Source organism: Calonectris borealis, chromosome 20, assembly GCF_964195595.1.
Source record: "Calonectris borealis chromosome 20, bCalBor7.hap1.2, whole genome shotgun sequence".
NCBI classification, from domain to species: domain Eukaryota; kingdom Metazoa; phylum Chordata; class Aves; order Procellariiformes; family Procellariidae; genus Calonectris; species Calonectris borealis.
In genome coordinates, this window is record NC_134331.1 from 10,399,854 (window position 1) to 10,426,779 (window position 26,926).

A 26,926-nucleotide genomic window follows, 5' to 3' on the forward strand; every position below is an offset into this window, starting at 1 on the left:
TGCCACATATAGAAGACATTTGATGTTCCACAACCCCTCTCTAAATGCTACCATTGAGGCTTGGTGAGGACTGAAGGCTGTTATCAGTGAACAAATATATGAAAAGAGTTCAGGGCTCTGAGCAGGAAAGGATATTAAACCAGTGAGACAGTTTCTTGCCTTTCCAAAGATTTTTCAGCCTGGCCCCAAAGTGAAATGTTACGTCAAGAGCCAGAAACGGAAGGGTTGGATATCTTGCTGCAGCAGCAGGAGCTGCTCTGTAGTCCTGCAATACCAGGGTACTCCAAAGTCCAGCCTGACTTTTTAGGATCTTGTTTCCGTTCCACTTCAAGCACCCTGCTGTGACACAGCCTGAGACATCTCTCTGCAAAGGTCCCAGGTGGGGAAAATATCTACGAACCAAGCTTCCAACAGACATTTATTTGTTTGGGTTGAAATCAATGCACATGAAACAGTGTCGCTCCCGTGTGCTGCACCCCTTTGCCATCAGTTGAAATACAGGCCAAATAGTATCGTGTGACCAGGACAGCAGCCTGTCTCCTTCTCCATGACCAGCCACACAAACACAGCCAGCAAACACAGAACAAAACAAGCCAGGACCTTGCCCATCTCCCCCCCTGCCATCCTCCCTGCCTGCCCAAGCACGGCTCAGCAGCTGAAGTCTGGGTCTTGGTGTCTTGTGGGGTGCAGGTGGGGATGAATTCGGGGAGCAAGTTTTGAATCAAGGGCTCTTCCTTGCCTTTGGCTCCCTCTCGGTCCAACCAACCAAACTGGCTCAGTTACTCACCCTTCCCAAGAAGACCCTGGGGAAGGCAAGGACAGTGAGGGGGGCCTTCTAGGTCTTGAGCCTTTGGTCTGGGTGGATCAAAGCAAACACCAGTATTGCACCATGTGCGTGGTTGCAGAGAGACCAAGCAAAGCAGCCACTGGACAATTTCTGGAAGAGCAGGGAGTGAGTGGCCCAATCTGTCCCATCAACTCCAGGATGGATGCTACCAATAATGGCCTGTCACCCCTGCTTGGACAACAGCCCCAACTGTGTACTGCACCTCACTCCATTACAGGGTTGGCAAAGCAGAGAGAAGCTCTCTGTGACTTAATTTGCCCCTATGATCTACAGGGTGCTCCTTCCAGCCCACACTGAAGCCTCCCACAAGCAAGGAGAGCACCAGGAACTGGCAGGTGGTGTTTGTAGGATGCTGTAGGTCATTAAAAATAAGCAGCACAAAATGTAAGCAGGCTTCAGACTGAGACCATTGAAGTCAACTCAGCGGTGACATGAACCAAAGCGGAGTCAAGTTTGCTAGAGATGACCAGGGACCATGTCGGTCCATTCGGGCTTCGCACCCTGCTCTGTGAGTGTGCAGAGGGACTGGTTTAGTTTGTGGACTTTTCTGGCTGCTGGTAAGATCCATATGGGAAGGAGATTGCTCAGGAAGGACAAGTGAGTGGAAACCCCCATGCAAAGGTTAGAGAACAGGTTCCCACACACTGGGTTTTCTGGCAGTGCTGACAAAGAAATGCAGGAGGAACTTGGACCTGCTTATGGCATTGCACTAGGAAGGATCCCACCTGCATTGTGTTTTATAAGGATGAATGTGCTATCAGGTGCAATGGAAAGAGCCAGATGGCTTGTGACCATCTCACTGGCATGGGCATGCCGGACAGTGACCCAGGCAGGAACACTTACAAGGTGTCTCAAGACTCTACAGCGAGACGCAGCTGGGCTGAGCTGGAGGAATCAGCATTTTGGCCAGAAGGCAACCAGAGCTCTTGGGCAGCCACCCAAATGGGAGGCCACCTCAGGACACCCAGTAAAGCCATAGCAGCCTACAGGGCAGAAGTGCAGGGCGGGAGATTTGAGACACCTTCACAGCCAGCAAGAAAGAGAGCCCCCGTCCTGCCGCGATGGGCATTAGCAGCTCTCCCTGTGCCATCTCAACACAGGTGGATGCTTAGAAGGGACAACAGGAACTGAGACACTGGGTGACCTCAGGGTGCCATGAGTCTTTTGCACAGGACTTTATGTCCAGCTCATGGTGTCAAGCCCAGAGGCGATGGCTGGGGCACTGGAGGGCAGGACTGAATGCCCTCTTGGCAGTGAGAGTGTCTCTCACCTGCTGTCTCCACCTTCCCCTGCCACTTTTCCAGACTCCTATTTGGTTTTCATTTCCTTCTGCATGTTGCCCTGTTCTTCTGAATTTTTCTCCTTTTTTCTTTTGCTCTGATTTCCTCCTTTTTCTTGGAGCTGAAAACTGAATCCAGTAATAGTGAGGTGGGGAAAGCAACTCATCTGCCTGTAGTTCAACACACCAGGTGTGTGTTCAGGTGATAACTTCCCAAGAATTAGCCCTTCATTCAGCTGGCTCTGGGGACTGCCCTGCACGCTTTGCTCAGCTCTACCCAGAGCCATAGGGCACCTTGCAATAAAACGGATGCAAGCACAAGGAAACTCAGACCAGAGACATTCCCCACCAAGAGTCCTCAGGAATCATCCCATAGAGACTCACAAGGTGGTACAAGGCTAAGGATAGACATCATCTGTGGCCACAGCATGTCTTGGATGGTGGAGCACAATGTTCTCCAAACATTAGCTCCCAGAGCTTTTTTTATTACTCTGTACAGGTGAAGGACTGCACCGTTCCTCTTCGTCATGGACTTGCTTGCCGCTGCTGTGCACACCTCTTCCAAGCTGAGCTCAGGTGGAATTCGGTGTTTGTTGATGTCATGGAGGAGACGACTGTTGACGTGGCACCAAGGACACATGCCATCATTCAAGCTTGCACCAGCCTGCTTGGGAAGTCTCTTCGGTGGTGGTGCTGCAGTGGGAAGCATGAACAATGACGGGAAGTTGAAACTCTCGGAGGAGAGCAGATTGTGGACTCTGGCTGGAGGCCTGGGGAGGAAAGGCAAGAGAGAGAAAACCATGGGTTGCAACCATGGGATCCCCTTGGTGCCTCCCTTCTCCAATGGCTAGAGAACCAACCCTGCTTTATAATGCCAATGAGACTAACTCTTGGGTGTGAGGCCACCTGCCACAACGGAAGTATCCAGCAATATTAAGGATGAGATGTATCCTCCCACAGAGACTACAACGCGCTGGACCTCCATTACCATCATCTTCCTCTTACACAGTGCTTGTCACAGTTGCTGTCGGTGGGGACCTAGCACTCAGCTTTGGCCATGCTCATCACCTACTGGTGAAACCCAGGCATGGAGGAAGGTGGGAGCTCAGTGGGTGGGTGTTTTCACCTCCTTGTGGCTGCCCTGTGATGAGCTGTAAGGTCTGGACTCAGATCTGTGGTGCTGGAGCCCAGACTTCCACTTCAACTGTATGAAAGCACATCCTTATAGACATAACTTCATCTCAGGTGTGACTTGCTTCACCTGTGTCCTCACCACACTCTGTCAGGAGTGAGCTCAGTTCGCCAACCAGCACCAGTTCAGCTTTTGCTCCATCCCGCACCAAGCTGTTTAAGCCTTGCTTGACTTGTCTGCACCCCACAGACACCAATTTTGGCAGCATGTGCTGTGGAGCAGCGTCATGCATAGGCTTAAGAGTAGGGAGACAGCTTGAGCCAGGCAGAGCTGGTCCAGTGGGGATCCACCCACCCACCTCTGTGAGCCTGGGATAAGGTGGGGAAGTCCACACCAGGCTGCGCTGGCAAGAAGCACCTCTCTCTGGGTCTGCCACCCCCTGAGACTTCTACAAAGTGACAACGTTTGGAATGGGTTTATGTCCTGAACCACTGGCAAATGGACGTGGATGTGTCTGGTTGCTCCTCGGCAGCCAGAGGATAGTCCTGCACAACTGACATAGCCCGGCCCTGGGTAAACTCTTTTAAAAATAACGGGCACATCACTTTACGGTTGGGCACCTGTCAGCAGATGCCAGTGATTTAACTGCAACCTGCTGAAAAGGAGCAGGCGAGAGGGTCAGCGAGAAGGCACGCGAGGATCCTCGAGGACAGAGAGGCCCGATGGCTTCTTAGGTTTTCAGAGGAGATGCTATGAGAAGACAAAGGCATGGGTGGTGCAACTCCATGAGCGCCAGGGGTGCGGTGCCGTGGTACCTTTGACCGACAGCTCCCTCCTCTGCGTGCTTACAGGGAGATGCCTTGGTGCCTGGGGTACGCCGCCCGCAGCGCGCCGGGCCCCGCTCCTCCCTGCCCTCCGTCCCTCCTCCCGCTCCACCCAACTCCCTCCAGCCCCTCGGCCTCCTCCCGGCCACAACCACTGCTGCTTCCCTCAGGACTCGGTGGGGCTCCAGCCCTCTTCCCCGATGGCAGCCCCCCAGAGCAGGGCGGCAGCCTGCTGGTCCCTCCCGCCTCCCGCCGGCAGCACCAGGAGCTGTGGACATCAGCGCCCACCCACCCCACGCAGGACTCGGCCGTTCAGCGCGCCAAGGGAGCCCCTCTCGGCCGGCCCAGCTTCCCGGCACGGGTACGCTACCATGGTCATGTCCTGTCCGGAGGAGGGGGGCTGGCCTACATGATGGAGCAGGTGAAGCCACAGCACTCCTTGAGCAGGGTGAGGCCCGTCTTGGTCATGTACGGTGCGGAGGTTTGCTGGCCCCTGGAAGTCATTTTCTTCTCTTTGGCAGGAGCTACGGAAAGAGGAATCGGTGTCTGCCTGGAGATGAGAGCACAGACCCACCGCTGCTTCTTAGAGCTCCTTTCAGGGCTAAGATGCTGACCCTCTTCAGGCCCACAGCTGGGCATGAGCTCCTGCCTCCAGGAGGCACATCACCATGGGTGCTACAGGCACAGGCACCCTGAGCTGGAAATGTCTCCCACTGCACTGGGGAGGTGTTCCTCCAGCAACGATGGCGGCACAGGGAAGAGGGTAGCCATCAGAGGCCATGAAGAAAGGAGGACTGGATGGATACCACAACTTGTGACCTTAGCTAATGGTGTGATGAAATGTAAGGAGCTGGATGGAAAGGGTCAGATGAAGCACATCAGCCGTAAAAGGACACCTACTCGTCCCCATTCTCACAGGACATGCTGGCTGGGAAATGCCAGGAGGGAAATGGAAGCATAACATCCATGCCGACTCGGGATGTTTTCACAATGTGATCTCAAGCGCCAGCATTCCCCAGTTGCCGTTTCCCCACACCCTCCTCCAGCAACAAACAGCCTCCAGGTAACCTAGCCCCATGCAGAGCAAGGAAATCTTGGGGACAGAGCGCTTAGGAAAGGGGAGAAACTGCCAGGGAGGTTCAATGCAAGGAATAAAACTCATCAACCACCTACTCGCTTTCTGGAGGTAGCTTTTGGAGAGCTTACTTTGCAGGAACTCTGCCATTTCCTTGTCTTCTTCCCTTTCCCTGTGACAAAAAGATTGGTTAGCACTCAGGAAAGGAGCAGCAAAGCATTCAGGACCATCTGGCAAGGCATGATACAGATCAGAGGACAGACTGCACTATCCTCAGTGCAAGGAATAAATTGCACCCAGCTACCTGAGCCTCTCAAACTCCACATCATCCACCAGGAAATCCCGCGTTTCCACCAGCTTGTGTATCTGCTGTACCAGCTCCTCTTCCCTCTGCTTCTCCTCGTTGGACTTCTCGTTCTCTGCAGCACAGGGAACACATTGAACACACCAACAGGGGCCGTCCTGCCCATACCAAGGCCAAGCTTGCTCTGCTTCTGCTTGACCCAGGAGCAGATGTGAGAGCAGGGGTAAAAGCCAACCCAAAGTAAGCACCTGGATCCAGATACAGGCTGCTAAATAAGCAACAATCTCATCCCAAACCACCCTGGCTGGGAGGAGACAGGTCTGGTGTCATCAAACTTTGAATTTTTAGCTTCTCCCCAAAATTTTCATGGGGCTGAGCACTGCAAGATGCAACTGTGAGCTTTGCAGAGCAGAGGAAGGTCCCCTCAACAAGGTGGCCTCTCTGGGGGAAGATGACCATGGTTTGCCTGGGGTCTTCACCATGCACTGCTGAAGAGGCTGGGTACCAGCCTGTCTCAACAAGCTCAGAAATGTCAGCCTTGGATGTCATCCTTCAGCTAGGATGTGCTTAACCCGCATTTCCCATGCCAGCACACCCAACCAGTCTCAGCTTGGCTCTGAGCTGGGTAGGGGTCCAGAGACTTCTGAGCCAGGTCCTCCACGTGGCTGAGAAACCAGCGTGCATAGGGAATTATCAACAATGCCCAGATGCCTTGGGAACACCTCACACCACCATTTATCCCATACATACAGAGACATGAAAACCATTATGATCCACTGGTTTTTGTAGCCTTATTCCCTTGCTGAACACGGTCCCTGTGATCTCATCCTCTACATCTGACCTTTCAAACCAGTGTCAGCCCCATTCCCACTGTAGGACAAGGATGACCAAGTGTCTGCCAGGCTATTTTGAATGTGTTAGCCTTGGTTGTCACCTGAACCCCCAGACTGACCTACCTTGAGCATGGTGGGACCCACTTGTGGCACATATCTTTGGGCAGTGAGTTAGTGAATGTGGAGAAGAATTGTGGAATCGGGAGCTTCAGCTAAGACCAGATAGGACTTTGGCCTGTGTGCTGAGAACTAGCAGACGCGTACATATGCTTGAGAAAAGACCAGAACACCTGGCTTAGTTGTCCCTTCTGTAAGAAAACTGTAAACATCAAAATGAAAAAGCTCTCAGTTAGGAATGCTGCTTGCGGTTACCCTGCGGTGTGGCCTAATGAGCACCAGCTGATTCAAGAGCCAAAACAGGTGAAGGGAATTGTGAGCAGACATGTGATCGTTGCCGGAAGGAAGATTTAAGAGAGGCAATGGAGAGAGACTGTGGGACTGCCCTGTTATGATGGAGGCTCTAGTATTGCTGTGCATAGATATGTGAGGGTCTGTGCCATCTTACACCACAAATGGTGCCCGAACAGGGACTGAAAAAGGAAAGCCTGAAGAAAGAAGGTCTTGAAGAAAAGAATTAGAAATATCCAGTGGTGTACCCCTGTTGAGCTGGACGGAGGACAATTCAGGTGAGCAGCCACAGGGAAGTTGTATGAACTCTATACATTAGTTATGGGACAGTCGGCATCTCAGTCGCAGAAGCTTCAACTTGAAATGTTTCAATGTATTTTGAAGGTAACAAGGTTTTAAAGGAAAGCGAACTGTGTAATGGAGAACAGGAAAGGTCTCTGTATTAGAAGTGTTAAGTTTGTATCTCTGTATTAGAAGCGTTAAGTTAAGCTCTGTATTAGAAGTGTTAAGTTTGTATAAAAGAAAATAGGTTTAGTAAATTAAGCTTTGTAAAATAGGTTTAGTAAGTTAAGATTTGTATTAGAAGTGTTAAGTTAAGCTCTGTATTAGAAGTGCTAAGTTTGTATACTGTTTTGTCATGTAGAATTGATCTTTGTGTTGTAGTGTAAATAATTCCTGTAGACTGTAACGTTATATGATAAAAGAAGATGGTTAAGATAAATATTTGTTTGACTAAAAGGAGAATGACCATGCCCATATTGGGATTCGTCATTACTCTGGGTTCGCACTCCCACTCCGACCCTGAGTCACTCCGACAAGTGAAGATCTGAAAACTCTCACATCACTATGAAGACATGTCTTATATAAATTGGTACATAATGGTAAGAGGGATACGTGAAAATGATAGAGATAGGGTTAAGGAGTGTTAAATATAAATGGAGAGCTACTTAGGTGGAAGCTATGACTGTCTGTGCTGCAGCTATTTAATACCATTTCTGAATTCAGCAGCAAGCTCCAAAATCAATCCAGCACAGGATGGATCAATCTCCAGTCTTCCTTCAGCTAAATAACAATGCAGCGAAATTCACAGTATGGAGCAAACCCTGTAGGCCGGGTCTCAGCAGTAACCTAAACTATGTAGTTTAAAGTCTGCTATATATTGATCGGAGGTGCTGCTGCAGGGCTCTGAGTAGGAGGAACTTCTCATAATCATCATGTTGTTAGAATCCCCAGCAAACAAAGGTTTCTCCTACAATTGTGGTCTTGTACAGGGAGTGAGCTCAAGCTTCCTGGCAAAGAAAGCTGATCTGGACTAAGGTCTGGACCACAGCTGCTGGTCTTCTACCATGAAGAGTTAATGCAAAGTCGCCTGGCCGTGGGCACTGTCTCTGTGCAGCAGCTCCCACCTGCCCGGTGGGAATAGGAGCACTTTACAGTGTCATTTGGATGCCATACAAATTGAAAACATCAGGCTGTACACAAATGTACCAGCTATTTGGAGTTAATTAACAATCTGCATTCCTGAGTTAGAGCATGTCAGAGTTAACATACCCGCTGTATAAATGCTGCACCTTTTTTTTTCTGACTTGCTGATGTCAGAGGCCATCACGATCACGGTATCTCTCTGAATTATTACAGGCACCTTGGTCTGGTGAGATGTCAAGCCACAGGTCTAGCCGAGCTCTGAGTAAGCACTGACGTGTTTGAATCTTCTTTATCTGAACCAAAGTTCAACGCTCATTTTTACGAATGATCTGCTGCTATAGTCTCACAAGACCAAAGATTTGCAGGATTTTTCCAGCACAGTCTGATTCGAGCCAAGTTATAAAAAAGACAAAAAGAGCATCCCTGATGCAAGCAGCATTTCTGCTCTCAGCTGAATCTGAGAGTGCTGAAAAGGCTAGAAATGAAAGACCAAAGCAGACGAAGGAAAGCCATTTCTCAAGCTTCAGAAAAGGCCAAGATTATCTCTGGTCCTGAGCCATCGTTTAGGTCAAGGCTTGTTTTATGAACGAGAAGGTGTTTGAATTAAAAGCCCACACGAGATTCAGGTCTATGTTTTGCAAGCAGCTCCCATTTTTATGGCAGAATCCTCCTAAACTGACCAAGACCTGCATATTACGTAGCAGTTGGACTCTAACTGCGTGCTGACGATTCACAAGCAAAACTGTGGCATTAGAAAGGGTCAAGGTTTCTTGCCACCCTTGGCTTTGCGATAACCTTGGGTACAGAACTGATAAGCTGAGCTGCTGCTCTGGGAAACAGATGTGCAGAGCTGGTCCCTCGTCTGCATCCAGGCATCGCCCCCTGCTACGCGCTCATTGGTCTCAGTGGGTGCAGCATCTTCAGAGAGATCCTTGTGGTGGTCCAGATCTTAATGCTTGGATGGGTACAAATAAACAGGTATATGTCTCCCATCTGGTTCTGAAAACACACATGAAGTCCTCACTGGGGGCTGAATGAAGACGGGCTAGGAGGAGGCACTGCCTTATGAACAGTGATGGACGCAGCTTGGGGGGAAGCCTTTCTTGCTCATTCTCATTCGAACCCTGAGCTGTTTGGTATGTGCTTTCATTTGAATATTTTGGCTGAGGGGGATCCTTTAGCGAACCAAGGTTTGGACTTTCCTGGGCTGTGAAGGGTCAAGGGTGGCTCTGGCTGCGACAGCGACATGGAGAGTCACTGGTCATGGTAAGGGAGGGACAAAAGCAGCGTTTCCTCCCAGCTGAAGTTTTCACATATGTTGCCCTGGACTGTTTGCCTCCTTTCAACATCCTGAATGATCAATTCACCTAAATCAGGGACATCACTGACCCCCTTTGCCATGACATTCCCCTAGCCCCCATCCTACCCTGGCTGCAACCAGGAATCCTTCCCTGGCAGCTGCTGCCATCTGCCCCATCACTGACACACATTTCTGACACGGCCACAGCAAGAATTCATTGCTTTTCACGTACCTGAGGCCTTTGGAGGCATCTCCCCTCCCGCTACCTCCAGCGGGGCCCCTTCATGGTGTGGTCTGACAATGTCTGCTGCTTGTCCTCTCAACTCATTTGGGGACCCTCCTTGGTGTACGTGGCGTTCATTGCCACCTCACTCAACTCCTGTCCTCCTCCTATACCAGACCCATGCTCTTCCTCAAAGGACTCATGGTTTTTCTCCTTTTCTGTCTCCTCTGCCCTTCAGCCCAGGCCTGGACAAGGACTCCCTGGCAGTACTGCAAGCAGCAAAGCTCTCAAGAAAGATCTCAGGTCAGACCCAAGGAGCCACATTTCTCGATGCTCATGCACTGCCTGCAGCAGTGTCTCTGGGAGCATCCCGAGGTGGGAGCTGTTCAAGGGCTTCTTGTATTTCATGGAAACCTTTCTGCTGATTGCAGCGGCAGGGTGCAGCTCTCTGAAGGTTTACAAAGCCTTACCTGGAAGGGCTATGAGTTTTTGAAGCTCTTTTTTCAGCCGGCTGATTTCTTTACAAAGCTGAATGTCGTCCATCCTGCAGAGACACAAATGAAACCACTGAGGGAAAAACTGGGAGAGGAAATGTTCAAAACCTCCAGAGCAACACCCAACCAACGCTGGAAGGCAATGCACTCAGTGCCCGCGGCGGGGAGCACAGATTTACTTGCCTTCCCACAGGAAACAGGAGCCCACTTCATCTCAGAGCTTTTGTTGGAGCTACATGGGTTGTGTCACTGGTTGTTGGCAAAGAAGAAGTTTCATCGCTCTAACGGCAATGAAGCCTTACTAAAACCTGGCACATCCACCACGCAATAGCAGCTGTGTTTCTCCTCCTCCCAAAAAATAATCCCCAAACAACAAAATACAAAACCAAATGGAAGCTGCTGCCATATAAAGAGATCTGACATTTTTATACTGCCTTTCTGCAGAATTAAAAAACGGCAGAGAAATGAAACACAACAGAGGGGGGAAATGTGGAAACTTTGCAGGTGTCTGCTGAGAAACAAGGTCATTTCAACGGGAGAAAAGGAGCCTGCTGAAGCCGCAGGCAATGAAATCACCTCTGGTTCACACCACACGACAGCAGCAAGATACCGATCAGGATGGGCTCAACTCAAACGTCAGCGGCAGCTGCTGATGGAGCGAACGGGGGATGTGCGGCCCTGTCCGTGCTGGAGGCGGTTTGATGATGTCTCGGAAGCACCACAGACACTCAGCCCCCTCCATGGGTGTACCAGCTCAAGTGCTGCTCGCTGCTCATTAGGGCTGGCAGAAAAGACTTAACCCAATTTATTTATTGATTTATTTTAAAAAATCGCATGCCTATGCCCTCGCAAAAGCCCGGCTTGGACAAGTCCAAGGAGCGATGGTGTCTGGCCATGACGAGCATCAGTGCTTCAGTTTGAAGAGCTTTATGCACTCACCCGTGGTGAGGGAAACCCCAAGAGCAGACAGCGCTCATGGCTGAAACCTCTCTCCACCATGAACCAAGCCATCCTTCAGGATCTCCCCTGGGTAGGTGACACCACAGAAGACGAGACAAGTCACAACTCCAATAACCCCCAGAGCTGCCTCTGGTCTGCCTGCTGTGCTCCCCACCTCCCGGCCTCTCTCATGCCAGCAGCCTCTGGCTTTAGAGACTTCCTTGCTTTGCCCTTTAGGGTCCTTTCCTCAAAGTCCTTCTGTTTTCTGCCAGCAACTCATACACACAGCGAGCAGCGACCCAAGGGCTGTCCAGCCCTGTCTGCCCTTCCAGCAGTCTCCAAGGTTGCATCAGCCTAGGGCCAACCTTGACCAGCCACATCTCCAACCAAAGCATGACGAGACCAACCCATCTGACACTTTTGCTCCTGCTCTGAGCCCTCCCTGGGCTCCACATACATTATCCCGCACTGGGAAGATGTGGAAAAGCCAATGCTGCTCTGATGTGGCATCCCGAGCCTCGGGCACAGTCCAGCCAGCCAGCAGCAGTGAAGCACCATTCCTTGGCATTACGGTACCCGGGAACTGAAGTCCCTGATCAGGGATTTTGGCTGTTGGCTCATTTGAAAAGAGTTTTTTAAAAACCCCGCACCCTGCGGCAAGGCATTGAATCTCCTGATCAGGGTTGGACTGTTGAGCTGGGATTTGGGATGCTTCTCTTCTTTCTCCAGGCTTACCCTGATGTGGCTGAGCCACTCTGGCCAGACCATCTAGCATGTCCCCACCTCTTGTCTGGCCTGAAGCTAAAAGAAAGTGTCTCCATCCAAAATCCAGCTCCCGATTTTCAAGGTGTAACAGGCTCCCACGCCCCGAGGACCAGAAATTGCTCATATCCATGAAGCAAACCCCTTCATTGACACATCAGTCCTCATGCTCTTAATACATGTCTTCCAGGAGCTTGGAGCCAGCAAAGGTACCAGAAGCGCCATGGCAGAGGGCCTGGGGTCAGGCAGCAGATTCAAACGGTGCTGAGCAGCTCCACCAGCAGAAGAGGGGGTTCCAATCATCACCCTGAGATAGATGTGGACACTCTGACCAGAAGCATTTCCTTATGACAGTGCAACTAATCCACTGATATCTCAGGAACACCTGTATCTAAGGGCTCCCTAGACCTTAGAGACTTGTGAGTGCAGCCCTGGATGTTTTAGACAACAGACGTGGGCACTGAACCATGAGCAGTCTGTGCTGGGAAAATATCTGGTGGCACAAACCTCTCAGCTGGAGACCAGACGTGTCCATACAAGATTTGGCCCTGCGCTGCCCTGTGCACGGTGCTTTGCCTACATGAGGTGGGATGGGAAGCATTTGCCGCCATTAAACATCATGTTCAGTGACTGGTTTCGTGAAGAAGCTGGTAAGCACCAACACCACAGGGCACAGTGGTCGACCTGTCTGGACTGAGCCTCTGAGAGGAGCAGCATATCCAAATGTTGACTGCAAGGAATCAGACGACCCATTTTCCACATAGACAGAGGCACCATACATCCTCCTAAGCCCTACCAAGCACCCAGCATCTTAGCTCAAGCTTCCCAAGGTCATCCAAGCCTTCGATGCAGAAGGACTCCTTGGATGCTTTGCAGGGCACATGAGAAATCGTCCAACCCGGACGAGCACAGCTGAGATTTCTAGCAAGCTCCATGGCCGTGAGTGACGAGAAACCCTAATACACAATCTGTGTCTACAGATAATACATGATTTACTCATGAGCTGGTGCCACCTTGAACAGATGTGCCTTTGAAGCGTGCGTTACTAAAAGCCCTGTCTGCATCTTCAATAACCCTGCTGGCCCTTCCACTGAGTCATGCTGTCCACCCCTTCTGGGATGAGTCATATTTGCTGGAGCTACTTAAAGATGCGGCTTTGTCAGCTGAGCTGAGGACACCAGGAATATTAATTAGGGCAGGGAAAATAAACAGACTGATGAAAAGGGACCCTTGTGAGATATTGCTGTAGGAGAAGAACATCCCAGGTGCGGGAGAAGACTTCCTCTTGGCTCTGTCAGATTTTTTCTTCATTTGTTTGCATACTGCACTGAGCAGGACCACCGATGCCAATGTCTGGGAGCTGCACGTGGAGAACAGGGAGGTCTTATTGCCTGCTCATAGTCCTATGGTGGCTGAGCCCTGAGTTTGTACAAAGAGCACCAGCGGGCAGGTCTGCACAGGACACATGGGCAACAGGCTGATGACTAGTGATACACTTATTAAAATTAAAATAAACAGTCAAATGATAACTGAAATATTATTAAGATTAATTGGAATTTAATTCTGTAAAAACTGATAATAAGAATAACAAGTGGGCAATAATAAAAATTCCCATTTCAATAAAACTTGGGAGAGATTGCAAAGACAAGCACCCAGAAGGCTGCTGCTGGGGCTGAGATTACTTCTGCCACTGGTGATAAAACTTATTGCAGCATCAGCTGTAGCTGTGCTACCCCTGCCTGGCCCCAGGGACCAAATCAGAGCACTGAGCGTGTGAGGGGCAGAGCTGAATCTGCCACAGGAATATCAGACCTTTCTTTTTGCCCTATAAAAGGAGAAATATTGGGAGCTTCATTGTTTTCCGTAGATGTCTCAGAAATGTTGGAACATTGTAGTTTGACGTTTCCAACAAGAAGAAAACACCGATCGCTATCGACTGACCAGACAGGTCACTCCTCTGTTTGGCAGCACATCGGTGGAGATGTCCATCGCCCCGAGCCCCACAATCCAACCAACCCTGAATATTACATTTTTTTCCCCCATTGGGAAAAAAAACCCTTTCAGCCTCAGGTCCCCAACTTTTTTAACCCTGTCCTGCCGAACCCCAGTCTGGGAAACCCTCTTCTCCAGCAGCGATGCTCAGGGAAGCCCTTGGCTTTCCCTGCCTTGCAGAGCCGTGCTCCTCCCCGCTGCTGCGCTCCGCAGAGTCGATGCTCGAGTTCCCCACAGCGCCTCCAGACATGTAATCCTGGCGTTTCCAAACTTCCAAGTGATCACTTTTGCATCTGTACCCACCCCAGGATGTGGCTTCTGTAGGTGATTTCCTTTTGTTTTCCAAGTGCAAGCCAAGGAAGAAAACAAATAAAGGGATAAGAGAAAGCAAAGGATGTGAGTTTTGACAGCACCTGTGAGACTTAGGCACCAGTTGCCATGGAAAGCATGTAAGAACTAGACACTTTTTATGATTTCCAAAAATCCCTTTCAACAATATATTCAGGGGGATCTGTGCTTCAAAGAGGTCATCACTCCAAATCTGAGCCTCTAAACCACAGTCCAGCTCAGAGCTTCCCCAGACAGCGGATTTACACAGGCATTTCCAGGCTTTGGTGATCCCTGTAGTGCAGGTACCAGTGGGGACCCAGACACACTGAAAAAGCAGCATATCAAATGCTGCAGCCCAGTAAATATGATTTTTGCCATTACCAGTAAAAGATCCCAGGCTTTGTGTTGACTTGACAGCATGGGATCTCAGGACTGGGCTGACTACAGCAATTTAGTGGTATTAAAAAGCTTAATCAACCCAGATTATGAATGCTACTCAGCCCTTTTCCTCCCAGATATACCCAGGGAAAATGTTCTTGATCACTCTGAGTGCTGGTTAGTACCACTGAAACACGGTGACTATTTGATTGCCTTAAATGTGAAAGGTCTCCAGATTTTTACTCAAAAACTGCTTTGATTACTGAAATGGACCCTGGAGAAGATCTTTTCCTCTGCATCTGGCTGCAAAGGCTGTGCTGGGAGTGGAGAGCAGGATGCAGTGCGGTGACGGGATCGGGCACCGATGCTGGTCCAGCCCCGATGTCTCCTGATGTCCCCCGGCAGCCAGGGGATGGGTGAGCAAAGGAGGAGCTGGGAGGATGTGCAATATTGCAACGCGGAGAGAGAAAACTGTGGTCGTGTGGCTGTTCAACAGCCGGAGACCTGCGTCCTGGGGCAAAGCGCTATCTCCAGAGAGCAGCAATGAGCCACCAAACCTCAGGTCCTTTCCCAACCCAAGAGCCATGCACTGAGGAAGAGTAAAGAGTATGGACCCACTGGAAAATCGGGGTGCTTGTGGTCGAATATGGAAACATTTTAGTGTAGTTAAACCTGTGCCATAAACTCTGTTTGCACAGCTCAAATCATCACAGCATCAGTGGCAGCTCTGTAACAGGGACCCGTTCAAGCCCCTTCCAAGAGCAAGGCCAGAGCAGTGGGAGAGGCTGCGCTTCCAAGTGGAAAACGAGGTGGAAAGCAGCCTCAGCCCTGCTCATCCCCAGGGAAGATCCGTGTTTGATCGGGCGAGCAGAAAACGCTGGGGTCCCCCTGGGAAGGGGGGACAGCGCGGGAGGAGGCAGGTACTCACATGTACCGCAGCTCTGACTCCCTCCTCACCAGGATCTCCCTGATCCTCTCGATTTTGAAGAGCTCCCCTTCAATGTCATCGATGGTGGTGGTTGAGTCGGCCATGGAAACAATCTCGTCCTCTGCAAATGAAACGGGAGCCACGTTAGCCAGCAGGAGATGTTAAACACGTGGTGAGGACAGCAGGGACCACAGGCCTGTCACAGGGACCCCTCCTGCAAACACCAGACCAGCATAACCACTAAGCACGTGCAGTTTTAAACTCGTTTTCAGGCTTCTTGCTACCCTGCTGGGTGCTGCAACAGGAGACAGTCACTGTGAAAAGTCACTGACGTATGCGAGGGCACTGAGCTGCCGGCGACCGTGTTTTGCCTTTATTTGTGCTTTGTGTGAGGCTGGGCACTGGAACAGGTCTGCTCATTGCTGCCTAGCATCAAAGCCGATTCGGCTTGCTGAGTGCAGCTCCAAACACGCATGCAATATGCATGAAGTGTCGGCATGAAAGAAGACCTCGGAGGGCAGCAGGCCACCTCATCTGAGCTTGCAGCTCTCGGAGCCTTAGAAACAAGCATCTTTTCGCCTGCTTGTGCTGGCTTTGCAGCACACCCTGCTCACACCAATGTTGTGGCGGGCACTGCACTGCTAAGAAAGCCCCAAATTTCTGGGGGTCTTCCCCTCTGCTGAACAGGAGGCCAAGGGAGCTAAAAACTTCTGGAGGGAAGGACAGGAATATCTCTCTCTTTTTCCAGATCTACATAAGCCTCAGGCATCTCCAGTACATGGACAGACACCCAGAGAATCATAGAATCATAGAATCATTAAGGTTGGAAAAGACCTCTAAGATCATCGAATCCAAACCATCAACCCACCACCACCATGCCCACTAAACCATGTCCCTCAGCGCCTCATCTACACGTCTTTTAAATACTTCCAGGGATGGTGACCCCACCACTTCCCTGGGCAGCCTGTTCCAAGGCTTGAGACATGAGCCTGTCCTCCAGTATGTGCCAGGACCGAACGCTGGGCCCATAAAGCACAGAGGGGCCTCCTAAGGAGTCGTGGACGTGAAGCTCCCATAGCTGGTCCCTTTCCATCACAGGCTGGATGAAGATCCCCCCATCCTTCCCAACTCACCTGGGGGAAAAAGCCCCAGTGCCTGCGAACCTGCATGTCCCACAGCAGCTCCCAGCCCGTTTTACGTGGATAGCTGAGGTTTTGCTCCCAGGCCAGCTCCCACCCCCCAGCCCAGTCTGGCTCTCAGAGACACATCACTGAGCTTGTTATCAGTGACATGCAGCAGCACATTTATCACACGCGGGCTAATCTGGCTCTCCCGTGACGTGCACACAGCCCAGGCTGGGGAGGGAGGGCTCAGCAGCTACAGCAAAGCCAGGCTACGAGAAAACATTAAAAATCACAAACATCAGGGACAAATTCTGCTTCCTTTGAATCTCCACGGGACACATCTCCCCTCCGAGACTTTGCCTTCCTGCAGCCCTTGGACTTTCCCCGTGCAGGGAGAAGGGAAAACACAGCCAAGGAGCACCAGCTCTGGAAACAGGATTTTCCGGGCAGCCGAGGTCTGGGAAGTGGGGATGTGAGAAATGGAGCGTGTGGCTTGGGGATCCCAAACGGGACCCAAGCCAGTGCTGCGTGTCACAGGTCAGGAAGACATTAAGGCACAAGGCAAAACACTCTGCACTCACTGCTGCTCTACCCATCACGTAAAACCGCTTGAGAAATCATTCTCAGAGTGAGGCAAGTTTCTGAGGCTGCTGGCAGAGAAGGTTTAATAGTGGAAATACTATAGGGGTTTGGGTTAGCGTGACTGGTTTGAAGAATAGTTTTCCGCTATTTCTGGCTTAGAAACTAATGAGGACTACTTGGAGATTATCTCCCTCTTCCCCTAGCCACAAAGGCCACATTCAGCCAATGCCAGCCGGCTGAATCCTTGACCATTCCCCATTCTAAGCTGTCAGGATGCTCTCAGGAACCTGCTCAGGACAGATCAACAAACAGATGGGTTGGACAAGGTGTGGAGTTGGATGCGTTGCCCTCCATCAGCTCTTGCTCAATACCTCTGCTGCAAATTTGCAGAGAAACCCGCCCTTAGCCTTGTTTCTACGGGCCTGAAGGGGGTTGCTAGGGGACTGGACTGTGGTTGCTACAGGACCAGGATGCGGTTGCTAGGGGACCGCACTGCGGTTGCTAGGGGACCGGGATGCTGAGGTCCCTCATCCCAAGCATCCTGCTGCTCTGCCACCCCTCTGGCCCGGGATATTTTGCTGCACCCGCACCCAGCACTGCCGAGCAGCTGGGGCCATGGGCCGGGGACAGGCAGGGTCTCCCTGCAGATGACAGCGGGCACGCAGGTAACGACACACGTGAAGGTGCAGATGGTACAGCCGGCGTGTGCTTGTAGGCAGCCACTCCCTGGGGTTCGGCTGTACTTCAGTGAAGCTCTAGACCTGTCAGGAAAAAGCTGCATTGCTCTAAATGTTGCTGCTGTGACCAGGCTAAAATGACAAGGCTGATTATTTTACAGATGCTCCAATAAACAAAGATATGAGATTACTGCAGCTTTCATTATCAAGGACAACTCTAATCACTCCTAGGAGCACAGGGGTGGGTCTGGGGGAGGGGGACTGTCATTCCTGGCCCGGGTGGGTGGGTGAATAACCCAGAATATCTTTGATCACTGGTGGCAGAAGTATTCGGCTGAGGTTATCAGCCAGCTGTTCCCCAGTGGGTGAGCACAAGGGCTTGAAACAGGTGTCAGCATCGTTTCTTCTCCCTTCTCATCCCAGAACCTCATTAGCAGAAGCCATCCCAGATGGGAGACGTGAATCCTCGCCTGTGCACATGACGGGAGGAGGTCGCAATGCTGGGTTGCTCTCCCCCATCTGCGGCAGGAGGCTGGGATGTGATTTCAGCCTGTAGGCAGCTGCCCACAAGAGTGAGAAAGCTCCTGGCTCGACTGTGGGTGGGTTCCCATCAGAGCCAGCATGGCTGGGACCACCCTGATCAGAAGGAGTTGCCCTCACACTCCCCTTCTCCCTGGTCACCTTTCTTTAGGACGCTTCCCAGCAGCCTCCCACTGCAGGTCAGGAGCATCCTGTGAAATGGGGACAGTCTACACCATGCAGCAGAGCAATGGTTGCAGGACTCGAGCTGGAAGCTCCTCAGCCCCTGGCTGTGCCTTCAGGGTGGTGTGGTCGGGGTCTCAGGTAAGATGTGTCTTCAGGCACGCCAGGGAACTGCTCATCAAAACAATAAGTCCTGGACAAGAAGCTCTAAGAGGACAGTTGTGCCTGGAGCTGCTTAATTCAGGGCAGAAGCAGAGGAAGGGCAGTCCTAGGCGACTGCTTCTGCAAAATGAAGCCCATGAACCCTGGGGGGGAGCACCTGGACAAGGGGACACAGAGCTACGCTTCTGCACTAAAACCATCCACTAAACCTCACAAGAAACCAGTGAATCCATACAGGTGACTAATGTGCAGCTGATAGGATGGTAAGATGAACTTGCTGATGGAGACTCCTTCCATCTGCCAGCGTCTGCTCAGGACTAAGAACAGAACATCTGAGAGAGGGCAGGGGCGGATGAGGAGAGGCTGAGAGAAGCAGATTTGTTCAGCTCAAAGAAGAGAAGGTGAAGCGGAATCTCATGGCTGTACTCACCTACCTAGTGGAAGGATGCAGAGAAGACGGAGCCAGACTCCTTTCAGAGGTGCACAAAGATCAGACAAGAGGAGATGGGCACAGTTGAAACGTGAAATTCCAGTGAGGAAGATGTTTCTCCTCAGGTTGTTCAGACACCAGAACAGAGGGCAGAGAGGTTGTGAGTTCTCCATCCTTGGTCCAAAATACCTCCTGGACAAGGCTGTGAGCAACCTGATTTAACTACTAAGCCTGTTTTGAGCAGGGGGTTGGACTCAACATCTCTGGAGGTTCCTCTCGATCCAAATTCCTCTCATGTAATGAGATCAGTCTATGATGACCGATTGGGATGCGCATGGATCTTCCCAGCTAGCTCAGGAGATGCTTTCTCTAGGCAGATATGGGGTGATGCTGAGTTCCCGAACCCCAGCAGCTACAGGCATGGGCCAGATCACAGCTTTCCTGAGACGGTGGTGAGACCAAAGGGCACCATGCACCCATGAACCTGTGTGGTGGCGGCGACACCATACAGCACTCACAAATGGCAAGTACAGACACTTGGAGCTCACGAGGGATTAAAACCCAGCTCGTCCTGCCAGCAGAGAGCTGGGCAAAAGATCTCACTGGAGATGGTTTTGCCAAAGCTGAGAATGCGTTTCTTCACCGCGCTTAAGTGCCTGGCACCAGCGAGGGCCTAAGGCAGGGATGTTTATTAAAGCTGTGATCAAGTTCACAGTCTGGAGTCTCCCTTCGGGGATGGAGAGGGATGACGCCCGTGGGCGGCCATGCTGCCCAGGGGTCCCTTTGCTCCCACAGCTGCACACACGACAGCGGAGCCAGACGCAGAAATCAACCCCGCGCTGCCCGAGCAAAAGGATCCCCGACTGGCACCATTTCAACCCAGCGAACCAAGGAAGGGCAGAAAGCTTCGATTTAAATTTGGAGATGCTCTAATCATCACACATGGCCCAGGGGAAGCAAGTATTGTTAATGAGGAGTATAATAGCCAGAGACTTCCACTCCATATGGCTTTGGTGAAAACATTTAGACAGTCAGCAGCAAGCCTGAGATGAGTCACAGCAGCAACCAGCGCAGGGTTGAGTTTCAAGCGATTTACTTAATGATTATAGTTGGGCGATTGATTGACAGCCCCCTGGGGAGGGCATCAGAGCTCCTTACTTGGGCTCCATCCCAAGAGGCCTTTAACTCGGCCATGTGCTTTTCTCTGCCATGGAAAGCAGCATGAGCACAGGGCATTCAGCCCGTCATAATCAGCTCTTGCTCCACAAGCTCAGTAACGAGAGCGATGGTAACCCACCGCCCGTCTCTGGGGCAGCCTTGTCAGAGGCGGTGAGGTCCCCGTCACCCACACTGCCTGGCAGGAGGGACACGAGCCTCCAGGACTGCCAACGCACGGCTGAGCAGGCTGGTCCCAGAGGACAGCATCATACTCAGATGGGAGAGATCACAGCCACAGGCAGCCTGCAAACCACGGCACCGTATCCCTGCCAGTGCCCCAGCTGCCCCCTCTTGTTAACCAGGGAGAAACGTGCAGCCTCGGCCCGTTGCAGCCAGGGGGGATCTCTCTGGCTGTGTTTGTGCAGCCCTTGGCACTGTCAGCACCACTGGGGCTATGTTAGACAGCCATAAAAAAGACCAGAGTTCACAGGTGAGGTAACCTGGGATGACTTACACCCCGCTGCTGTGTGCACACTCCCCTGCTCACCTCCTGAGCACAAGCGGGGCAAGAAGCTGCGTGTGCTCAGCGCTTCACGGGGTTGGCCTGCGATTTCCTGGGATGGTAGCAAACAACAGAGCAGCATTCAAAAAACAGATACCAACCATTGTCACGTTCTCACCCAGCCTGAAGGTCCCCCAGGAACTGGGAGTTTACAGAACTGCATTGAACGAGCAAACATGGCAGCCACCACAACCCTGCTCGCAGGCACCCGAGGGCCCGGGCCATGCCCAGCACCCTGAGTCCAGCAAGTGTTTGACCCTTCCTTGGACCACCCTGATGTCACCCAGCTGCTGGGAGCAGAGGATCCAGGTGATGGAAGTGCTCAAACCCCTCAAGGGCAGGTGTCTCCCCATAGACACCCTTCCCAGGCAGGGGAGGTGTGGGGGGAGGATACGTATTGCCGTGCTGAAAGGCACAAAGGAGAAGGACTAAAACTTCAGACAGCTCCCCAACGAGCTGAGCAGCTTCACCGGCAGCACCCACACACAGTAGCGCCAAGAAGGATGCTGGAGTTTGCTCCCTTCCTCCTTCCCTGCCTTTCCAGCTGCCTGTCCCTATCCCGCTGGGTGCAAAGGGCTAAGGGGGAGTAGAAAGCGATGGGGAAGGGGAGAGGTCAGAGGGATGTCATGGCAGAGGGGCTGCAGGAGCCTCCCCTCCCCAGGATGTTGCCCCCAGCCCAGCATTGGGCCCCTTCCTCCCACCTCACTGTTGGGGACTCTGCCCTGGACAATCCCCTTGGGCAGTTTGTCCCCCCTCTGCCCACCCCGTACTGGAGGAAATGGTCAGAGAAGGGAAAAGGCAGCGAAGGACAGGGTGGGCACCCCAGTCTCAGCCGGGCATGGCAGCACAGCAGCTCCGTGTGTCTCTGAGCAGCATCAGCCGGATGGCGGGCTGCATCCCTCCTTCCACCGGTTCGTTGCCTCCAGCCATCCCTCCTTCCCTCCATCCTTCCTCCCCTCCAGCCATCCCTCCTCCCACCCAGCCCCTTCTCTCCGTCCTTCCTCTCCTCCATCCATCCTTTCCCTCCTTCCATTCACTCCTCTCCCCCATCCAGCCCTTCCCTCCCTCCATCCTCCCTTCCGTTCATCCCTCCCCGCCATCCCCCCCTCCTCTCCATCCCCCTTCCCTCCGTCCGTCTCCCCCCCGCCATCCCTCCTGCCCCACTCCCGATGGCCGCGGCGCGGGGGCTCCGGCGGTGCCGGTACCGGTACGGGGAGCACCCGCGGGGCTCCGTTTGGTGGATGAAGCCGCCGGTTCCCCGCCAGCTCCCGAGGCTCGGGTGCCCGGGGAGTCCCGGAGCCATCGGGGGAGGGGGGGGGAAAGTTTGGATCCGGCAGTGCCCCCGCCCGTCCCGGTCCCGCCGTGCTCACCTGGCCCCGCGCCGGCGGGCGGCCACCGGGTGGACTCCAGCGATCCGTACCGGGGGGGCGTCCGGCTCCCCTCCATGCCGCAGCCCTGCCCGCTCCGCGCCGCTCCGCCGGGGCGGGCGGGGGCTCCCGCCGCTCCGCTCCCGCCGCTCCGCGCCCCCTGCCGGCCGCCGCCCCCCGCGCAGCGCCCCGCTCCCCCCGGGCCCCCTGCAGCCTCACCCGGGGTTACCTCCCCGGGGCTCGGGCACCGGCGGCACGGCCCCCGCTTAACCCAGACCGGCTGCTTCGCAAGTCTCCCGAAAACCGCAGCAATAAAAGCATAAAAAATAGAAGTTCCCCGCCTGGCACAGCCGGTGAGGGGCGGGAAGCGCTTCCCGGGGGCACGCCCGGGAGGACACACGCGTTGCTCCTGGCACTAAAGACGAGCAGGCTTTGCAGAGCCTGCGTGGGACATGGGGCGTGCTGTGGGGTGAAGCACGGCGTTAAACAGGGCCCCCTTAAAGACATTACGAGGAGGTAAGCAAGGGCAGCGGCACTTTCCAGCAGAAGTAACTTTTCCCTATGGAAAAACACAGCAGCAAGTGTTTAAAAAATGTCAAAGGTGTGTGTTGGTCTGAAGTTCAAAGGTTTGTTGGTAGCACCCACAGCAACGGGGATCTCGGCGATGAGCGCTGCCCCTCTCCTCCCTCCGGCCGGGCTCTCCTGCAGGACACAGCAATGCCCAGTCCCGCGATCCTGAAGGCTTGTCCCAGCAAACTGGTATGGGGAAGGTGAGGACGGAGCGTGGGCTGTAAACCCTCCCGCTCGCAGGGTTTTACACTTCTCACTCACAGATACCAGAAGCACTTACTCCACTGAGGATTTACAACCAGCACCAGGTGGTGCTGAGGCACACACCTCAGCACCACCTTCCCCAAAACACACGGAGGGGACACGCGTCCCCTGCCAGGACACATTTCTCTGCTAGGACGTGCCTGCAGTTGGCACTGGATGTCCCCACGCTGGCTTTGTGCAAGAGCACAGCCCAAGGCGAGGGTGAGACTGGGCTCAGGGACACATCACCTGCGCGAGGGGGCTCAGGGACACCTTCCAGCACATTTTGGGAAGCGCCACACAAAGCCACCGGGCTGGAGAGCAGCAGGGGCGACGGCAGCGGAGAGGTGAGGGCCAGGCCTCGGGGAGCAGCTGCGGGGTTCTGCCCTCTGATCCTGCCACCCAGCTGTCCTCCCGCCTGGCTGGCAGGGACTTGCTAGAAGTCAATAGTCAATGCAATAAAATAAGCTATCGGTGAGCAAAAGAGAGGCATGGCAACACAAGGGATGGGTCCGGAGGATCACCCCCTGCACAGAAATACTGCTGTCAGTACCTTGCAGCATCCTCGTCTCTAGCTGCTCCCCTCCCCAATGAAACAGGCTGCCGAGCTAATCCATATGAAACATCCTTACTGGAACTGCAATAAATCTGAGCAAAATCTTGGAATTCCCATCTCCAAAAACCAGAGAGGAGCTGCTGACTTTTGATCCAGTCCAGTGTTTTAAACCAGAACATGTGCAAGGGAGACGGTGCTTCATTTGTTGTGGAATATAAACAAAACGAGGAGACAAAAATTAAGAGTCTATGCATTAAGAAAGGACATGGAAGCTGCTGCTCTGGGTTAGAAATGCAGCAGCAGCATCTGAGAGCCGGTAAACTGTGAGCAGCTGCAGCAGCACCTCGCTCAGCAATGCTCTGAGAACGCAGAAGCACCTCTCGGACAGGAGCACACAAAGCCACAAGGCCACGGAAGGGTGCTGTAACTCACCCCAGAACGGAAACGGTGTTTCTTGAAAAATATCAAGTTTCACTATTCGAATGAATTGTTCAGGAATGCCCTGAGTTTTGCAAGGCAGCTGCACTGTAATTTTAACTCCCAGGCTCCCAGTTAGACAGGCAAAGCCCAGCTGAGGGACACAGCCACTTCAGGATTTTGTGGTTTGGTTGTTTAAATGCGAAAGGTAAGAATAGCCATCAACTGGCTGTTCCTCAGCTCATTAAAGGATGAGCATCCACCATCACTATAATTATGAACTCAGCTCTGAAGTGACTCACCTTGTTTTGATTGCTCCACAATGCAGAGAAAATGAACGTGTAAATATTTTAATCAGTTCTTCACTCTACAGGATTACTTTCGCCATGAGTAGCCAGATCTGCTGTGGGCTGCAACTTGAATTCAACACATTCTATACGCTCACTTTATTCTTAATAAAAACATGGGATTAAATCAAACAGTCCAGAGTCATACAGAGTTATGATCCAATTAATGCACGCTTTTTGGTCTGCCGCATTGAATGTAATCATTATGTGCAAATCCATTTTTGCAGAGGTAAATGCAAATCAATCGCACCACACAGTACAGAAACAGCCGGTGTGCCCCGTGCAAACTGCCTGACAGGCGAACCCTGTGGTTCTTCCTTCACCTGGGTATGCTCTACGTCCTCGAATCCACGGCTGAGAAGTTTTAATGGGTCTTGAGGTGACATTCACATTGGTCTACATGAAAGGAGAATCACTAGCAGCAACGCTTTTGGGGCACTAGCAGAATATTTCTTAAAAGCGCTAATATTTCCCCGTATACAGTCACTTCTGTAGAAATCAAGCACCTACACAATAGAAAGTACACATACATTATGAGCTTATAAACAGAACATCATCCAGTTCCAACAGTAATACAATCTCCCAGGCACTTGAAAGATGCTGACAAATACAAAGAGAATTAAAATGCAGCTTGGAGAACATTAGGATGGACACGGTCATTTGAAGCTCTTTAAAGAAACAGCCTGAGTAGGCAACAGCAAACAACACATACCGCCAAGGCACATTCAACAAATTCCAAGTCTTCAAAAATGCGTCCAAGGTGATGCTCACAGGATCCTTCGCTGCCAACTCAATTAGGCGCATCTTGATGACAGAAGGAAGCTGAATATTTTAATTTGTCACCTGTTGAGAAAGGATTGTGGTCCCAAAGACCTGAATGCCTATTCCTGTGGAGGGATGTACATGTCAGAATAACTGGTTTGGAGTTATTAAATAAGTTTATTTTCCTTAGGATTTGTCAAAAAATCAGGTTCATGTTTCTCAATTCATGCTTTGAATATTAAAGTTATTTCAGCATGTGATTGTGTTTCCTGGCTCAAAATTCCTTTTACTAACGATAAAAACCTGTGTTAACACAAACCTATTTTTGATGTGGTAACTACCTCCATAGTTCTGACCTTTCAACCTGATTAGAGGTAGAAATGTTCCAAAGTTTCAAAAATGAAGCCATGTTACCAACAACTTCCCTGTCTGCTGTACTGGTGAGGTCGTGATAAGATAACTACGTTTTCTGTTCCTTGATTTCTTCAGGTAAGATTTCTAAGTATTAAAAGTGAAGCAAAGGTTAATTTTAAAGTTGCCTCATACTCACCTCTACATTTGGGTTCACGGTTTTATGGTCTCAACATACCCAATTTAAATTAAAAAATTGCCCTTGGCCAGAAAAGTCATTTATATTACTGCAAAACCAGGCTCCAGGGAAAAACCATGCACAAAAAAAATTATCCGTTCCCTGAGAAATATAGTCTAAATTAGCAGAGATTCCTTTACATTGGCTCCCTCTCGATAAATACAGCAATACAGATGCCAAGCTGAGAGTGTCAAGATACTCCAAGATAGACTCTTTTTCCCCTGCATTAGTACTACTTAGTGCTCATGCCAGTAATGGTCAGGAGCTGCCCAATACTTTTAAGAAGTCTATATGGGACCCATATTATAAAGGCACAGAATTTCGGTATCATGCTGTAATCATAATTCACCTAAGAGTTCAAATCAGAGTGGGAATGTCTTGTCTGTACTTCAAAGATGAACGAAACGAGACGCTTTTACTAGCAGCACCAAAGACAGCATGGATTGTGCCTTAGAGGCATTACACCTCATCACGGAAGAAAAGACAATTCAAGAGCTCTTGCTTTTAAGATTCAGAACATGCAGAATAACTCCACAGCTCTCAAAAACATCACTCTCCCCTGCTTGTGGAACTACAGCTAAATGGACTTACCTTAAATGGTACGATTTTGGGAAACGACTCATTACAAAAACACAAAAACCTCTCTGTGAATTCATCTGGGCAGATTTCACTACAGTCCACAAAGAAACACGCTGCAGTTGTTTGCTGAATTATAGAAATCTTTGGAGAACACTGGAAAGGATTTTACTATGCTGATCAGATCCACAAGAAAAACGAACATTTAGAGATCAGTGCCCACTGAGTTTTATCTAATTTCATATTCTGAAAGTGCCACGCTATTTAAGTCAATCGCAGATGTGAGGCGCACACAGAGAGGAGCTGAAAGAAACATTTGCACTATTCCATCATAAAGTAACTGCCAGAAAGACAGAATCTGCAATTTCAGTTCTCTTATAACTTGGGAACAAATTTTTAAAAAGCAAGATAAGGTGTCTGATGCAATGAGTTACTCAGATTCCAGTTCAGCTGCATCAGCTGTGTACCGAAACTACCTGCAGGGCCTGTAAGTTGTTTCATGATAAGCAAAGAGGCCTTTGTCATTTTTTGGCAAATGGTGTCTCATCTAATAAAACTGATTTACTTGGATCCTTTGAAACCTCTCACAAAGTACACATACATTGAGCTATGTGAAATGTAAAATCTAA

At 51.3% G+C, this 26,926-nt stretch overlaps 1 protein-coding gene across 1 annotated transcript; it reads right to left on the minus strand.

The window, feature by feature from the left end:
- Positions 1-413: 413 nt before the first annotated feature.
- Positions 414-22,331, minus strand: LOC142091044 (bMERB domain-containing protein 1-like). Its single transcript, XM_075169777.1, has 7 exons — positions 22,241-22,331; positions 15,474-15,594; positions 10,121-10,194; positions 5,462-5,576; positions 5,256-5,329; positions 4,453-4,606; positions 414-2,896 (listed from the first exon to the last, which is right to left on the minus strand). Exons 1-6 carry the CDS (start codon positions 22,314-22,316, stop codon positions 4,488-4,490), a joined length of 579 nt encoding a protein of 192 aa, XP_075025878.1. The 5' UTR covers positions 22,317-22,331; the 3' UTR covers positions 414-2,896; positions 4,453-4,487.
- Positions 22,332-26,926: the final 4,595 nt, after the last annotated feature.